General features: G+C 33.6%; 2 protein-coding genes and 1 long non-coding RNA gene across 4 annotated transcripts; all 3 read left to right on the top strand.

The window, feature by feature from the left end:
* Positions 1-111: 111 nt before the first annotated feature.
* LOC136071040 (uncharacterized mitochondrial protein AtMg00810-like) lies at positions 112-1,395 on the top strand. The gene has a single exon (XM_065781864.1). It carries the CDS (start codon positions 112-114, stop codon positions 1,393-1,395), a length of 1,284 nt encoding a protein of 427 aa, XP_065637936.1.
* Positions 1,396-1,561: 166 nt separating this feature from the next.
* On the top strand, positions 1,562-4,825 carry LOC136071046 (uncharacterized). Of its 2 annotated transcripts, none has more exons than XR_010632358.1 (4): positions 1,562-1,953; positions 2,619-2,781; positions 2,884-3,058; positions 3,527-4,825. It is a non-coding gene; the product is annotated as an uncharacterized LOC136071046 (long non-coding RNA). The 2 variants fall into 2 exon arrangements; XR_010632359.1 differs by lacking the exon at positions 1,562-1,953 and adding an exon at positions 2,193-2,441.
* A 6,092-nt stretch (positions 4,826-10,917) lies between these two features.
* On the top strand, positions 10,918-18,730 carry LOC136071039 (uncharacterized). Its single transcript, XM_065781863.1, has 2 exons — positions 10,918-11,009; positions 17,090-18,730. The coding sequence occupies exon 2, from the start codon at positions 17,093-17,095 to the stop codon at positions 18,728-18,730; it is 1,638 nt and encodes a 545-aa protein (XP_065637935.1). The 5' UTR covers positions 10,918-11,009; positions 17,090-17,092.
* The last annotated feature ends 448 nt before the right edge of the window (positions 18,731-19,178 follow it).

Below are 19,178 nucleotides of genomic sequence, written 5' to 3'. Positions count from 1 at the left end.
CTTGTTACTGTCAAGTGTCTTCTTGCCGTGGCTGCTGTGCAAGGCTGGTATCTTTGTCAGCTTGATGTAAATAACGCCTTCCTACATGGTGAATTGAAGGAAGAAGTCTATATGGATCTCCCACCAGGCTTCCACAGCAAAGGGGGGTTGGTATGCAAGCTTACTAAGTCCTTGTATGGACTAAAACAAGCTTCAAGGCAATGGTTTGCCAAATTCTCCACTGCATTGGTTCTCCTTGGGTTTACACAGTCCAAGGCTGATTACTCTCTTTTCATTAAGAAGACCTCTACTTCCTTTATTGCTCTATTAGTTTATGTTGATGATATATTGATTGCTAGTAATAACAAACAAGCAGTTGATGAGTTGAAGATTTTATTGGATCAACAGTTCAAGCTAAAGGATTTGGGTGATTTGAAGTTTTTCTTAGGCCTTGAAGTTGCAAGGACTACTGATGGCATCAACTTATGTCAAAGAAAGTACACACTTGAAGTGTTGGATGATGCTGACATGTTAGGGTGCAAACCAGCCAAAGTGCCTATGGATCAAAACCTCAAACTTAGTAAGTATGAGGGGAAGGAGTTGCAAGATCCAAGCTCCTATAGAAGATTGATAGGAAGGTTGATATACTTGACAATAACTAGGCTTGACATAACCTTTGCTGTAAATAGACTAAGCCAGTTCATGGCACGTCCTATAGAGCCTCATTTGCAAGCAGCTCATAAGGTCTTGCAATATCTAAAGAGCTCACCAGGTCAAGGGTTGTTTTTCTCAAGCAAATCAGAATTGCATTTGAAGGCTTTTGCTGATGCAAAATGGGCTGCATGCCCCGATACTAGGAGATCTGTCACTGGCTTTTGCATATTTCTTGGTGAATCTTTGGTTTCATGGAAGTCAAAGAAGCAACAAACAGTCTCAAGGTCTTCAGCAGAGTCTGAGTACAGATCCATGGCAGTAGCAGTTTGTGAGATCATTTGGCTCTTATATGTTCTTCATGACCTTCAAATAAAACATCCTCAAGCAGCCCTTTTATTCTGTGATAGTCAGGCAGCCCTTCATATTGCTGCAAACCCTGTATTTCATGAACGAACAAAGCATATAGAGATTGATTGTCACCTTGTCAGAGATAAAGTCCTGGAAGGGTATGTTAGAATGTTACATGTTAGGACAAACTCTCAAATTGCAGACTTGTTAACCAAAGCCTTGAGTGCTCAACAATTTTCCTTTCTTGTATCCAAGTTGAATATGGTCAATATTCATGTCCCTCTTCCACTTGAGGGGGGGTGTCAAGATGCAAAAGGAAGTAATGGAACTAAGAGGAGAAGAATGAAGAGCACAGATAAGAAGCAGAGTACAGAATCTGTTTGTAGAGTAAACGACAATAGTCATCTCACATAAACAATAGAAACGGCATGTAGTTTAGTTTTGTAAATGTATTTAACTCAGCACATGACAGGCACGTGTATGGTTCTATTATATTTGTTAGTTTCCAGTTAGTTTCTTGTATACAGTTAGTTATAGCTCTGGTGTATATATACCCATCTGATTGTATCAGTTTAGTCATTCAATTCATTTTTGATTGCTCAATGAAATAGAGTTTCAGTTTTCCAGAATTTCTTCTCTGTTTTTCAATAACATCATTTAAAATTTTAAAATTATTTAAATTTAGCTGAATACACACGAAATCTTTGAAAAAAGAACCCAACTCTCTACTCTGTTTTCAGGTACACTTCTTCTCTGGCTCTTTCTCTAGCTCTCATTCTTTTTGATTTCTCCAACCCCTAACACAGCCTCCTCTATCCCTCTCCACTTCTATCTTAGCCAACTTCTTCTTCTTTGAAAATATCAATCCTGAAATTTTTCGAGTCCACCGAACATGTCGAGCACTCGGCCTCTAAGGTCGCCCTTAACTCCTCCAACTGCAGCCCCTATCACTCTCTTCTTGCTAGGATTCTGGTCAGTTCTCCAACCTCTTTCTTTTAGCTCCAATCCTTTATTTAATTATTTATTTTTTTGGCTTCAAGTAATAAATAGTTAGTAGTATTGTCAACTTCACTGCTATCGGAAGTGAAATTCAGTGGCGTTTGATTGTATTAAAGTTTTTTTTTTTTTTTTTTTTTTTTATTTGGTTAACCAAATTTGGTTCAATAGTTGGAGTTAAAATTCAGTTTCGATTTTTAAAGTTTTTTTTTTTTTTTTGGTTAACCAAATTTGGTTCAATAGTTGGAGTTAAAATTCAGTTTAGATTATTTATTTGTTTATTTTTTACAGTTTGATGTTGTTTTCATCATTTAATGGATTGCCTACAATGTATTTGATTATAATTGTTAGTAAGACAATAACACTCACACTGCTCTGTTTCAAAAGAAATCCTCTTTAAGCAACCAATCTTTAGGAGATGGAACGCTTCAAGTCTCGAAGGATGGGGTTTAAGTTAGTCAAAGGTGATCGAAACGCAAGGAATTAGTGGATAATGCTTCTTCCTACGTTTAAATTTATGGGAATTTTTTATAACTGCAATGTGTTCCATTCCTCAGTAGGCCATCTTGACATCAGTATAATACTTACATTTAAATTTATGGGAATTGTTTATAATGACTGTATATGCATTGTTGTTGTAGTGGAGGAAGATGTGGACATTGGCAACGAGATGTCATTGGACAATTCTTCATGGTATAACAATGGTGGGGCTTGAATCATTTGAAACTTTTGTTGTGAAAAATGACTGGTAGTGAAGTCTGTTGTAGATTGGAATTCAGGATTGAGGTCAATCCCGATGCCATGGTTAGTTTTCTATATCATACGAACTTTGTGTATAGTTTATTGTTTATGACGCTTTGTTTACTCACCTATTTAAAGCAACATTCATGTTACAAACAAATCTAGAATTTGGATGCCCATTTTGAAGAATGCTAGCACTCTGGCAGAGAAGTTCTCCATGGAGGTCACACAAGATCTATGTCTATCTAAATTTGTACTCCCTCAAACGTCCCTCAAACAGTAGCATAATTGGATTTTCAAGGAACCAACTGAGTTGCATTGGCTGCAAAGCTCTAATTCGGTAGGATTTCTTACTATTTATGTGTTATCATAGTTGCTAGGTTGAAAGAATTCAATTATATATAAATTTTGTTATTTCTAGTACTCACAAGCTGATTGCTGATTAGTAAGCCTACAAGTTGCATGAGAACTTATTTGGAAATACATGGTAATGGGGGAAGCTTCTTTTAGATAGTAATTATGGGAAAATTTTCTGCTGCGATTGTTTAATGCAAATTGTTGGGATGGGTTGCAGGGCCAAGAAAGTTGTGAGTTATGGACACAAACATAAGTTATGCAGGGTTACATGTATTGGTAGAATTGGTGGCGTGTTTAAAGTTTGGAATAGGTGTGCATCAAAGTGTTTACTAATTGAATTTGAGACTCTAACATTAACTTGGCATTTGTTTAGAGAAATTAAACAACTTCACGGAAGATTATGTGTTTATTTGTTTTCTTTTGTTTATTGTGTGTCTTAATATGCATGCAGGTGGGATACTAAATTTGTGCAATCCTACTAGGCAGGAAGAAATGGCAACCATGAAATTTCTAAGGGTGATTGGAGATGATACTTTAAATGGAAGTGTTAGCTAGATGAAATAACTTAACAATTCCTATTAAGAAAAGTATTTAGTAGTTCTATTGGTTTTATTATAGTCAGTGTTTTTTTTATTGTTTTTTTATTATTTTTTTATAATAATATATATAGCTTTTCAATTAGCCCATGCATTGTACTGGTTAGCGACTAGTTTTTACTATATTAGGGAGAGATAATAGTAATTCTAAAGCAAAAAATATATATCCAAAAATGGGCCAAAAATTGGCTTGACAAGCCCAATCCTCTGCTCCATTGAAAAAGTCTCACAAAAAATCCCATTTAAAATTGAATATCAATTTTTGCACTAATAATTTGTGTGTTGGGCATATTTTTAATAAGATGAATATGTGAACTTAAATTGGCTTTGTTATATAGGCATTCACCCTCATTTGTCTTTGACCATAAGATAATAATTTCAAAGGATTGTAATAGCTGGGAAGACACAATTTATTTATCTCTAATTAATGTCTAATAACTTTTCTAATCTGTAACTAAAAAAAAAAAATGTCTCACAACTTTTCAACGATACAAAACTAATTTCATTCATATTATATCACAAATATAGGCCATTCCCCCCAAATCTTAACGTAAGATTTCACTTTTTTAAAGATATATTATTTTAATGTCTAGAATTGAACAAAAGGTTTTTGTCTTATATTATATTTTCATGCCTCATTTGGGAACCCAGGCAAGGCGGGTGGTGGAGGCTTAATTAGGAACAGCGAAGGGGGATGGATTAAAGGATATTCGAGGTCAATCGGGTACACTGTAATGGCTGAATTATGGGCTTTGAGGGATGGATTAACTCTTGCCAACCAGCTGGGAATTAGTCATTTGGAAGTTGAACTTGATGCTAAGGCTATTGTGGAGATGCTAAATAAGGCTGACAACTCTAACAAATTAATTTCTCCTTTGCTCCTTGACTGCAGGTTGCTCATGGAAAGATTCACACAGGTTCGGGTAGCACATATCTTTAGAGAGGTGAATAGGTGTGCTGATTTTTTGGCTAAAAATGGATGTTGTATGAGGGAGGATTTTGTTTTATTTGATACTGCCCCCTCGGATGAATTAGATAGATTACTTGTATTTGATAGAAATGGTCTGTACTGTTATAGGCATATAGCCAATACTTTGGCATGTGTGAACAATATGTAACTTTTGCTTTTGTTGAATATAACACCTGTTAACCAAAAAAAAAAAATTATATATATATTTTCATTTTTTTAGAGAATGGAGAAATATAAGTATATACCATACACATCTAAGTTGGCAAGCATAATGCTTTCTTTCTTCTCCAAAAAAAAAATATTCCTTGCTTTCTTGTATATAGAAGGCAAGTATAATCTTTTCTTTTTCTTTCTCCAATTTGTTTTCTTTTGTATTGGAGATTCTTTTCTTTTTTGGTACAACAGCATAATAATTGTTTTGATGAAATCATGAGAGATATGCTGTATCATTAAAAGGGGAACACCAACTAGTCTATATATATAATAGAAGTTATAGAGCTCCACATTAAAAAGAAAAATTGACACTAGGTTTATCTTGGAAGTTTACCTAGGGGTGTTTTGAAGCCAAGATTAGACACTTTTTCCTGTAAGTATTGACGTATGCTTCTCCAACTTTGTTTGCATGTCTATGATTTTCTATTGCAATTCATAAACAAAAGTTTGCTTTGCTTTCTTAATTTGTCATATAAATGATAAAAATGCAATGAATTCTCAGCCTATTTAGTGTTTAATTGCACTTGAATTAATAATATTTATTTCTATATGAGTTTGGTCCATGTTACATCTAATGCTACTTTGGATAAAAAGGTAAGCCACACAATTACTTTTTATAAATCCTTATTTTGTGGAATCTGCATTTTTATTGAACATTTTATTTTTTATTTTTTATAGAGAGTTTCAACCTATAACGTTTATTTTTAATAATTACTCTTTATTATCGGATTACTACACCAATTAGTTTTTGGTGTAGGCGAATATCAAATTCCTAATATCTTATTTAGCGATAAGAGATTTTACCAGTTGAGTTAACCGGAATCTACTTTATCAAACATCTATTATAGCCAGGTTAATCACGTACAAGTTAACAATTGGATGTATTTTACCATTAAATCTATAAACTTATTTGTTTGGTATATTTAGGGGAAAAAAAACCCTATAATCTTTTTAGCTCTATGAGGACGTTTTTAATTGATAATCTTGAAAAGCATGATAGATCAACTTATTATTTGGTAAGCATAAGAAGAGAGCAGACCACACCAAATCCCCACCTCCATTTCAAATTTCAATTTATGCCCACACCTTTATTCCCTCTCTCAACCTCTTCTTTTTCAGTGTTTTGACTCTCACTTTTGCAGACCAAAGTGACTAGCGCTACAGAGTTGAGAATGGAGACGTTGAAGCGCTAGAGGAGGTGAGGATTTTGGGAGCGTAGTTTAAGTTGCAGTGTTATATGAAATATAAATAGATCTATAAAGGTATCTATTGGTCTCTAATAATTTTTGGAAAAAGTTTACCTTCAAATTGGTTTGGAGGGAAATTCCTCCAACTCAATACGTGAAAATTGATAAAATTCTCCTCATGTACTTTTAGTCACATGGTCTATAAGTCATATGATTTTTTTAAATAATCCACATAGAAGATTTATGAGCCACCACATATGTATTGGAGGAGATTTCTTCAAAACGGTTTGAAGATAAATTTTGTCCATAATTTTTTGACCATGGTTTAGATTTGAATTCAGAAAATATAACTTGACCCTATTCTATAAATTCATTTTCCAAACAAATTGGAACACAAATTGTTGATAGACTTCATAATGAAATCATAAAATATTGTCTGAAAAAATTGTCTACAAATAGATGGCATTATAATTGATTTTCAAAAATAATTAAATAGATTTTGAGAAAACATAAAAAAGTATATTTCCTTAAAGTTTATTGGTTTCTAAATGTCATTTGTCATGAAAAAAAAATCACAAGAGATCTAAATATCTTGTCAGTAAATGGAAATATGATGGTAATAGGAATATAGAAAAAGAAAGAGTAACATGAGGAGAGTAGCATCTAAATTAAGGTTGCTTAGCAATGCTCATTACCTTTCTTTTACTATCGTTTTCTTGTTTTTTTCTTGTCAATTAATGAAAGGAAATGTTAAGGTAATATAAATACAGAAAAGGAATACGTAACAAGTTAGAGGGAGAAGCATTTCACTCTAGATTTTTTTTTTTTTTTTAAGCAAATAATCTAGGTTGTTTAGCAAGCCCTATTGCCTTTATTTTACTTTTTCTCTTGTTTCAAAATTTTCATACGATAGTGGTATAGTATACTTATTATTATAAGACTTTGCTTGTGCTGACAATAGAATCTTCTTCTTTGTTTTCTTTTTCATTTTTATTTATTTTTTTGGAAAATGGGGAGGGGATTGATGTTAAATTATCAATTGTCGTAAAAGTTTAAACTATTAATAAATTGTTAATTTAATTATTTAAACATAGTTCTTTAAAAAAAGGCTTAAACTATTAGAAATTTATGAATTTAATTATTTAACTATAGTGCTAATAGTTGGGTGTCTAAGCCTGCCCAATTCCTACTTTGATTTAAAGATATATGTATTTTTCTTTTCAAAGCAACCTGTTGAAAGAAATCCTACTAAAGAAGACTGAAAAATGTATGATAACTTGAAGAGAGATAGGCAAAGAAATCTCATAAGTGAATGACAAATTGAAATGTTAATTTGGAAATGAATATAAAATAAATAAAATATTTGATAAAAGAGAAAATGAAGTATGTAAATCTTAGTAGATGAGCGTAAGTGTCTTACTTATTTGTTTCTCTTTTTCGTTTATTTTGTGTTTGATAATGTTTTTCTTTTTAGGCACAATGTTGTAATCATTATTTGACAAAATGCAGTTTTATCCTTGAAAAGCAACACCTTCTAGTCTTACATATGGTAGATGTTATAAAGGAACCCTTTAAGGTGAACTTAACTTTAATAGAAACAAAGACATGGAAGAACTTAGAAGTTTTCTTAGGGGTGTTCCAAAGCCAAAATTCAAATCTTGTTAATGTAAGTATTTAAATTTTAAAGCTGCATTCTCAAGGTTATTATAATGAATGTGAATGTTCAAATAGTGTATAAAACACTATGAACGTTTAGACTCCCAAATTACAAATTACCAATTCAAGCTTAATATCAAATAATGTATGTGCGGAAAATGAATGTAAGCTTATACCAGAATTGATAAACAATCTAAACCAAATAAAATCACATTCACAGTAGAAATTAAATGGCAAAGATTAAGGAAAGAGAGATGCAAATACAAAAACAAACAATGATGTGTTATCAAAGAGGAAATCGAAGCTCTCAGCATAAACCTCTCTGCGTCCTCCAGCGGTCATATTCACTAAAGAATGAAGTTGAGATACATGAACAACAGAAGACCCTCAAGCCTAATCTACCCAGTGTACCTAAGCCCCCTTCTTGCTCCAACAAGGTTGCGCCAAACCTTTGTCTTTTTTAGCTTACCGATTCTACTATAGCCCATAGCATCAACCAATAACATTGGTTCCTTCCTAACTACTTTCCAAAGCACCAAATAACCTTCTCATAGTGTGAGTATGGTGAAAAAAGGATTTGGGTAATAACCTCTCAAGGATGTAACAATGGAGAGGGTGAGAGTAGAGAAATATGAAGCGTCTCTATGTAAAGATTGTGGATGAATCAATCTTGTTTTTCTCTAGGGTTTCTCTCTCAAAATTCTCTCTAGAATCTCTCTACATTTCGTAGGTATAAGGGTCTATATATAGTGATGGGTGTTTGGAATGCGAAGAGTCATTTTTCCAAAACAGGGTTGGTAGGCGGCTTGGGCTCATGACTTGACTGAGCCGTGAGTTCAAGCCGCGATATAACTGAATGGCCAATCAGGACTTTTTGTCTTGTAGTGCTCCAGACATGAGCATCTTCTGGCAGCTTGCAAGTCGCGAGTCACCTGCGAGATCCAGTCGCGAGTCCTTGCTTCACTACACAATCTTGAGTAATTCTTCACATTCTCTCACACACTACCTTTACATGATTCTCACCTAAATACAGGATTTCTAAATGCTGAATTACAAGCAAATTTGGCATGGAATAAAGCCAATAAAATGGTTGATTAAATTCAACCTTACAGAATGTAATTTGTTACGTAGATGTTAAATAGAATAAATTTTTGCCCTATTTAGTTACTAGTTTGCATTTCAATTAATAATTAATTTTTGTGAAACATATTATTGCCAAACGAATTTCGTTATTAGAAAGTTACATCAATTTATTACTTTTTATCAAATCACAATTTTGTTGAGACCATTGTTTGATTGAATATCTTTCATATGTTACTCATGAACAAAAAATTTTACAAAAAAATTGATTGTCATCGTGTGTATAAAGCCAAAACTAAGGAAAAATTCCCATTAAAATTTCAAATTTGATTTCAATTTTGTGTCAAGTATCCTAAATTGTTTTATTTTATTTTATTAATCTTAATGCCAAATGTGAGAACGACACCATAAATATTCACAGTCCATTGCGAATAAATCAAGTTTAAATTTCTCATGGAAAAGCATACAAGAATTGTAGAGTTATTTTCCATCCATGTATCCATCCCCAGCCATATTAGGTATTAGAATTTTAAATTGGATTTCAATTTTGTGTCATGTATTCTAATTTTTTTTTTAGTAAACAGTAATACTTATTAGAACGCACACGAAAATAGTAATACTAGTGTTTTAAATCGGGTATATAATACATTATATTATTTCTTAATTTTGGTGCTAAATGTGGGGACTACATCATAAATATCCATCCAAGCATATATCCATTGTGAATAAATCACGTTTAGATTTCTCTTGGAAGAGCATATAAGAATTGCAGAGTTCTTTTCCCACCATGTGTCCATCCCCAGTCAGATCAAGCAGATTATAAATTTAGGCTGATCAGAAACATCTAACCGCATCAAATATTTCAATCCAGCACTACTAATGGTACATATTAGCATTCTGGCTCAGGAATTTCGTTCTTGTACAGCTCCCCCGGCTTTTGGATGAATACTATGGGATTTGAAAGGATTCTCTTGAGATTTATGATGCATGGGTTTGGGTATTCAAAGGGTTATTTATGTATCTTATATAGGAAGATTATCTCCTTCCCTTCCCTTGTTTTTTTTTCTACTACCGTTTTATGGTCTTGGCATAAGAAGTATTGATAAGGTATTCTTACTCCTTTCTTTCTTCTAGCCTCACTTAAAGAGAATTGTGTGGGTGAAACTGAAAATTTTGGTTCTTATGGGTTATTATTAGTTGAGTATAAGTTTGTTTTTTTTTTTTATATTATATATATATATAAATAAATAATAATAGTTTGTGTTTTACTCATTTTTCTTTCACATATAGTGTATATCCATACAGTCTTAGATCTTATCATCAACCAATTCCATTCGCTCTGCCCAAGAACCAAGTTTGATCTACTATGAGTGAGTTATTACTTATTAGTTCAATTTTATAAGAATTATAGTAAAATGTAATTTTAGGGAGTAAATATTAATAGGTATATGAGAAATAGAACTTACCCAATTCTGCAAATTTCAATCTGGTGGCAAATTTTCTTTATAGGTTGGTTCAATTTTGCTGGAATAATCGTTAAATGTCATTTTGGAAATTAAATATTAGTGGGTAACTGAGAACTAGAGCTAAAGCCATCTTTATTTTTCAGTTCAGCATGTATTTGGTTGTCAGTGTGTGTGTGGGTTATTGGGCTTTCTTTGCTTCCTTAGCAAATGCATAGTGTCTACATGAAACATACAATTTCATCGAATTTTTTCTTCAAAAAAAAGATAATAATCATTTACTTATATTTGTATTATTATTAGGTCTTTAATAATTATAAGAAATTTTCTTTTGTTTAAGTTCAAATTTAGAGATTTTTCCTTTCTCTCTCTCTTCTTTTTGTTGCTAGACTAAATGGTATATTTGTTATAGAAAAGTTCAAACATACTCTTAAGAAAATGAGTTTTTTGGTTTATGCTTTTATATTATTTTATTTTTTAAATGTAATATATCTGGATATTGGTTTCGATTTAGATATTTTAAAGTCCTTACAATCTACATTTTCAGTTTCTACCAAAAAAAAAATCTACATTTTCAGTACGTACCATTCAAATCTATTATTGCATTTTGATATACTAACCCCTTCTGACTCAGTTGTGTGTCATACTACTATTAAGACTTGCAGGTGTTACTCAAGTGTTACATTGGCTAGCGGTGGCTTTGAAGAAGAGTGAGAGGTCAGCTGGTCAGGGAGGTTCACTATTGGATTGCATCGGTGGAATTCAATCGGTAAGGTTTCCTATTTTCTTGCCTTATTGATGCTTAAGTATTGATTAGCTTTTGTCTTTCCTTTGGAAACCATGAAACGGCAGATTTCAAATCAAGGGATCATGAGAAAAATGTTAATATGTCGTGAAACTAAATGGCATATATTTTGGTCAAGATAATTCCTTCTAACAAGCTTTTCCCATGGTTTTGGCCATTCTTACACTTTCAAAGTTTTTCTTGGTCTTTTACTTAAGTACTCCTGCATTTTTTTCAACCATACTTTCATTTAAAAGGCTAAGTAAAAATCTTATGACATTTTGAACCGTCCTGTATGTTTAATAACTCATGCTTAATATCAATAGTACTACAACAATTGAACATGTTTGTGCGTAAGCATAAATTACAAGCTAGTTTACTATTAAATCAACAATTTTATTTATTTTTAGTATATTTAAAAATCTATAATTTTGAGTTCTTCATAAATAAGTGAGTTTGTTATATCCAATCACCTTGATATTTGGTGAGCATTATAGATTAAAAAAATGGAATTTAATGAAAAGGTAGGTTTAGAAGAATATTACAGTATTATGAAGAAAAAAAGTTATTGAATAGTATAATTTTTCAGAAATTACCCTAACTATATCTTGAACATAATGCCTATCTAATATTCATATGTCTCATAATAATAGCCTTACTAAAAAATAAAATAAAAACAGTATAAAATCTTTTTATGATAATTAAAATAAATAAATGATATAATTTAGGGATAATTGTAAGAGAAAATGTGAATTATGTTTTAAGGAAGAAGATAGAATATTGTTTTGTAAAATTTTCATGTATGATAACAAAATTGCTACCAGATCAATAAAAGGACTTTTGTGTATTTTAATAATAATTATTTAAATTGAAGTTGTTTTGGAACTATATGGGAATCTAACTTTTGATTTATAAAGGTGTTTTGAAAACATAATTTAAGTGTTGAAATTTTATTTTCAAAACTAAATTTTAATTCAGGATCTATCTCTATAATAGGATCTTCATTATTCCCTCCATAATAATCTTGATTTGAGGATCTTCTTCCATAATAAGAATTTTTTCAGAAATCTCTATATTTATTCTTTGACTTCTACATAATCTTCAAGAACAATATTTTCTTCAACATGCAATTCCACCCTTATTGGTGGAATATATGGCTCTTCAAAATAATTCAAGCATGAATTTCTTGGCCAATAATAATTTTCTTTTGTATATGACAAAATTTCATCACAATCCAACAGATAAAATCTAATAGCAAGCATTTTTTTCATCCTTGGTCATGAATGAATTTTGTCTTTACCTTGTTGGATTTTATCAAATTGCACTCATTCCCACCAACACAAGGCCTACTTACTAAGTTTATACGAAGCAAGTCCAACTTTTCTCTCATAACAAATATTCTTGTAGTAAATAAATCTTCTAGATCAAGTAACCAATCAAGAAAAAAAATATATATATATATATATACTTTATTTATAAATAATCATTAAAACTTGCAATTCTTTTATAAGGCTTATATGAGATTTGCTTACCAATAGGTTGCCCGTGAGTTATGTCTCCATTGCTTTTATCCCTATTGTTTCCATTATTCAACAGCACCATCCTAGCATAGATATTTGTGAGTACTTGTTGTACGTCACATAATACTCGCTAAGTTATTTATTGTTGTTGTGGTGGTGGTTATCGTCTTGCCAGTTAGTAATTAGACTAGGGTAAGTCAAGACTCTGATACCAATTGATGTCGCAGAAGCGTTAAAAAGCAAAATACGTCTAATTCTAAAAAACAAGAAACAAAACACATTTGCTTTTGAAAATAACCTCAAATCCACGAAGGTTCCTTGAATTCACAAGGGTTCCTTGAATCCACAAGGAAAAAGGGTCTAAAATCTACTAGAAAATAAGAAGACAAAAGTTTGAATTTTATTGATTGAATAATTGTTGAAAAATATGTAAAACTTAGGGGCCTATTTAAGGGCTCCATCAAACTTGATAGACATGAAAATACTCCCTCTGTCCCAGTTTGTTTATCTTTTATTCCATTTTTAGATGTCCAAAAATATTATCCTGTTTCTAAAAATAAAAGTTATTAGTTTACTAATGTTTTTATTATACCCATACTTTATTTTCAAAACAATTTGAAAAGAAAATTAACAAATATTTAAAAAATCAATCTAATTGGAGCACCTTTTTAGTTGCCTCATTAAGAATAACTCTTTTTTTTTTTTAATGATAAATTTATTTAAAGATAATTTTGTAAACTTATACATTTTTATAAGGCAGACAAGACAATAAAATAAATGATGTTCCCTTAGAAAGTTTGACTTTTCAAACAAGACAAACAAATTGAGACAAAGGGAGTATATTCTAAAATAACTCCTAATTGATACCTAACCATAAAAGGAACAAAATTTGACCTAAAAAACATTAAATGCACCTAAAAATAAGGAAATAAATCACCTAAACCTAAAATAATTTTTTTTTTTACATAAAATACCAAAAATAATAAATTACAATAATTTAATAGTAAATTTTGTCTTACGTCAAAAATTCAATCAAGTCAATTGAATCGTGTTTCTAAATTATGACCTTAGAAAACAGACTAGATCCTCAAATAACTTCAAAACAATATCAATTTAAACAATTAATATTAAAAAGATGAGGTTTGGTTTAAGTGTAACTTTAAAAAAGTTGCACCATTTTTAAACTGTTAATTTTTATTAAATCTAAGAGTGAAAAAACACTATCTATATATATATATATATATTGCCATATTTTTAAAAATTAGTGATGTAACAATAATATTTATTTTGTGGGGTTTAGTTAACTCAATTGACAAAGTCTATTATCTTTAAATTAAAACCTTAGGGTTCACGCTAAAATAAAAAAATAAATTAGTGTTTTGGTGTGATGATAAAGAATAAATATTATGGAGATAACATCATAAGTTGAAATTCAATGATCATATTTATAAAATAATAAGAATAACTCTCTCTCCGGACTCTATTGCCTTCTCTCTCTCTCTCACACACACATAAGTAGAAATGGCTTTCATCCACCAACATATCTCTCTCTGGGAAATGCTACATCGACGAGCAGAAATGTAATTAATAAGTGAGAAAAAAGAAAAAGAAGAAGAAGATGTCATTAACTAGTTGAGTTTGAAAGCAATAAATATTTCATGATGAGATAAGCATAGTTTATTTATTTATTTTTTATTATTATTATCAATCATTAAGATCTATCATAAAGAAATCTATGGTGTAAAGATGATGGTGTCACTAACCCATGTCCAAAAAGATATAATTTAACCATCAAACACTCACTAATGCCCACAACACACCAACCATTCCAAAATGCCTTCCCCCATCTTCTTAAAATCCCAGAATCAACAAGCCGCCACCTCAATCTTACAAGCAAACATCAATTTAGTCTTTCTTATTCAAGACTTGGTCAATCGGGGCGTTCAGGGGGGTGAAACTTGTGAACCTCCCGCTCGGGGGCTTAGGGCGTCTTTCGTCCCTTCTGTCTCCTGTCCTTGGTCTTTTCTGCCCTTGGTCCTGGCGCATGTCCCCCTGGCGTTCCCTCTTCTTGGGCCTTTCTTCCCGTGCAAGCAGCGCGTCTTCCGCGTTCATGTACTTGGTGGCCCTGTAGAGTACCTCTGACATGGTTTTGGGGTCGTTTTTGTATAGTGAGAACAAAAACTTGCCCTTCCGCAATCCGTTCGTGAAAGCTGCCACCAGTATCTTATCGTCGGCTTCATCAATTGAGAGTGCTTCCTTATTGAAGCGGGTTATGTAAGATCTTAGCGTCTCGTCTTCTCTCTGCCTGATGCTCATCAAACACGCTGTGGACTTCTTGTACCTGTGTCCCCCTATGAAGTGTGAGGTGAATTGAGCGCTTAGTTCTTTGAAAGTGCTGATGGAGTTCGATGTCAGCCGACTGAACCAAATCCTCGCAGAACCCTTCAGTGTAGTTGGGAAAGCCCTGCACATGATTTCGTCCGGTACCCCCTATAGATGCATCAGGGTTTTGAAAGTTTCCAGGTGATGCAGAGGATCCTTCACCCTGTCATAGCTATCTATATTCGGCATGCGAAACTTGTGGGGTAGGGGGAAGGAGTTCACGGCCGCAGTGAAGGGTGATTCGGTACGATTGACCAGATCGTCAAGGTCACTGGAGACTCGCCCCTTGAGGGCGTTCATCATGACCTCCATCTGTTCCCTCATTGCCTACATCTCGGCGGCAATATGTGGTGGAGTCGCATCCGTGGGGGATGGCATGTTCACGTGCTGCCTCTCCGGCCTGCTTGGGGCGTGGCTGCCCTCAGGTCTCTCCTGATTCCTGTTTGGAGCGCTAGTCCCTTCCTGATCCTCTGGCCGGTTATTTAGTGCTGCATTCTTCTGGCGCAGCTGTTCCTCCAAGTCGAGGTTCTGTTTGGTGAGACGCTCCACAGCGGTACTGAGGGTCCGAACTTGTCTCTCGAGGGCAGTCGTGGGTGGTTCTTCTCCTTGCACGTCATTAGTAGTTGCCATTGAGCAAGTGAGTACCATGCAACCTTTTAGTCCGAGAAATGATAGTATGGCTTAATTACTTCATTTCCCACAGACGGCGCCAACTGATGAATCAAGAAAATTCACCAATGAGTCGCACGATGCTCCTTTCGCTTCGTATATTAACCTGCACGAAACAAAAGAGAAAACCTATCGAAGGACACCGGTGTGGTGCCGGCCAAACACCCTCCGAAGGTTAAGTCAGAAAATATTCTCACAACTCTAGAGTGCTAGAGAGGGGTTAATTATGCGTACCTTGGCTTGTGAGGGTAGTGGGGCTTTTATAGTGGCATAAGGTTGACATCCCTTTCTTGGCGCGGAAGTCTTTTCCTTATAGGACTCTACTTGTAGAATCCTAAACGTGATGAATAAATCTCCTCCTTATGCGGAAGATCTTTACCAAATATATAAGATTTCCGGAGTCCTACTAGCGCAAGGACTCTATTTGGGCCCTTATGAGAGTGGGTCAAAATATCCCCCATGAGGGGCCCAACAGGCCCATGGACAACTAGCCCACCTTCCTTCACTCCGTCCATATCCGGCCCGTTCACATCAGGTCCGTCCATTGGAGGCCCGTGCAAATGACGGATCCGTTTATTCGGGCGTCCGCGGACCATATTCGGTCCATTCAGTCACATAAGACATTCCAAGGTATTTTGTCCCTTTCAAAATATTATGGAGATAACATCATAAGTTGAAATTCAATGATCATATTTATAAAATAATAATAATAACTCTCTCTCCGGACTCTATTGCCTTCTCTCTCTCTCTCACACACACATAAGTAGAAATGGCTTTCATCCACCAACATATCTCTCTCTGGGAAATGCTACATCGACGAGCAGAAATGTAATTAATAAGTGAGAAAAAAGAAAAAGAAGAAGAAGATGTCATTAACTAGTTGAGTTTGAAAGCAATAAATATTTCATGATGAGATAAGCATAGTTTATTTATTTATTTTTTATTATTATTATCAATCATTAAGATCTATCATAAAGAAATCTATGGTGTAAAGATGATGGTGTCACTAACCCATGTCCAAAAAGATATAATTTAACCATCAAACACTCACTAATGCCCACAACACACCAACCATTCCAAAATGCCTTCCCCCATCTTCTTAAAATCCCAGAATCAACAAGCCGCCACCTCAATCTTACAAGCAAACATCAATTTAGTCTTTCTTATTGAACTTGAGCAAGCCCACCATGCGGAATCGAGATCGCAAATGCCCAAATAGTGACGAGCATCATCATTTAAGCTTAGATCTATTAGTATTTTTGTTTATAAAAACTATGAGAAAAAATTGCTACCGAACTTAAATCAAACATCTCATGTGCACCTCTCTCTTTGTTTGTTACTTTGTTTTCCTCTGTGATCTACATTTTATATTCATTTGACCAACCCTAATCTATTAACTATTAAGTCTTTTTCTATTTCTAAAAAATTATATATATATATATGATATATTTTTCTAAACAAATTGGATGTTGTTTGTTATTGTGCATGTGATAGAAAATGGAGCTTCAACATTTTTGCCATCCAGAGCATCCATTGATCTTCAATGAAAAGAGAACTTATGACAGAGATTGTCACGGATGTGACCAACCAATATTGGGTCCTAACTATATTTGTATACAATGTGATCATTTCTGCCATCATAAATCATGTGCAGAATTACCCCTCGAGTTGCACCATCCCTTGCACCCTAAACATCCTCTTATTCTTTTTCCTACATGGAAATATTATGACAATGAAGACTTTGAAAAATGCGAAGTTTGCAAAACAAATCAAGGGGAATATGCTTATCGTTGTTCCCATTGCAACTTTAACATTCACATCACATGTGCTTCTTTAGCGCCCACCATGGAAGCTGAAGTCCATGAGCACCCATTGACCCCCTTTTGGAAGTGGATCACATTCACATGCGACCTTTATGGCAAAGGAGGTGAGGGTATGCCCTATCAGTGTAACCCATGTGGTTTCGGGATTCATAGAGAATGTGCTTCTTTCCTACATAGAGTCAAAGTTGTACGTCACAAGCACCCCCTTGACCTCATCCAATCTTTTGAAGTCCATCAATTAGACTCTCCATTTTGTCAACTTTGTGTTCAAAATGTGGACACAAACTATGGACTTTACTATTGCTATAAATGTGATTTCGTTGCCCACCTCCATTGTGCTATGGACAGGAGAAACATAGAGTACATAAATTTATCGGAACTTAAAGATGATGAGAATGAAGATCTAGAGCTTGATCAATTTGTTCATTTAGCAACTTACAAAGTAAAGAAAACCACAGTAGGGGAAGACGGGATTGAAATAGCTACAGAAATCGAACACTTCAGTCACAAGCATGATTTAAAATATACATATGAGATTCTAAATAACGAAAAATGCAACGGGTGTGTACAAGCTATTCTCCCTCCGTTTTATAGTTGTGCAGAGTGTAACTTTTTTCTTCATAAATCTTGTGTTGATTTACCCAGAAAAAAGCGGCATCCACTTCATCAACATCCACTCACCCTCTTCCCAAAGCCACCTTATAGAAGAAAGTGGTTTAATTGCGATGCTTGTTCGGAAATTTGCAATGGCTTCACCTATACATGTGAGAATTGCGATTTCAAACTTGATGTTCAATGTTATTTGATGTTAGACAGCCTTACACATGAAAGTCATAAGCATCGACTTATCCTCTCCGGCACAGGTTATCACCAAAGTTGCAGTGGTTGTGGTTCTAAACGTTTACTAGTTTTTAAATGTATCACTTGTGAATTTGCACTTGACTTTAACTGCATAACACTACCACATACTACAAGGTACAAACAACATGAGCATCCCTTCACTCTCTCTTATATTGCTGAAGATAACTCTGGTGAATATTATTGTGATATTTGTGAAGAAGAACGAGATCCAAACCATTGGTTCTACTATTGTTCAGATTGCAATTATCCTACTCATCCAAAATGTATTCTTGGGAAATACCCAAAATACAAGTTTGAAAGTGTTTACACAATTTTTTATCACCCACACCCCCTTACTTTTGTTGAGGAACCTAAAGACCATCCTCCATGTGACACTTGTGAGGATCTTTGTGAAGAGTACATCTATCAATGTGTCCAATGTAATTTCAATGTACATTGTTTTTGTATATAGAAAGGACAAATGTAGTTTTAATTTTTATTTCTCTTATATCCATTTGAGTTGAGCTTTAATTCTTTATTGTTGGATCTGATATGTTATTACAATTGTCAATTAGTGTAGTTTAGGGGGACTTTCTTTCATTTTTTTCATTGTGAGATGAAGCTTATTAAGATTATTGTTTTGAACCTCCTAAAACCATTAACATGTTGTCACCTTTGTTAAAGTTAGATTTTAATTCTACAATCAACTTACTAAATTTTTCATTGTATCTATGAATCGTGACATTAGCAACAATCTTGAGGTTAGATATGGCAAAACGGGTCAACATTCGCTGACCCGCCTCAAAAATTCCTGACCCAAATCTTATGCCATGATTGAATGGCAAACCCAATATAAAAAAATGTAATGAATTTTTTTTTTTTTTTTTAAAGATGAAAAGAACGAATCAACGGATGAGGAT

The sequence above is a fragment of the Quercus suber genome, unplaced genomic scaffold (genome assembly GCF_002906115.3).
Source record: "Quercus suber isolate HL8 unplaced genomic scaffold, Cork oak 2.0 scaffold_281, whole genome shotgun sequence".
In the NCBI taxonomy this organism is placed as follows: domain Eukaryota; kingdom Viridiplantae; phylum Streptophyta; class Magnoliopsida; order Fagales; family Fagaceae; genus Quercus; species Quercus suber.
This window is presented reverse-complemented; position numbering and strand designations above follow the sequence as displayed.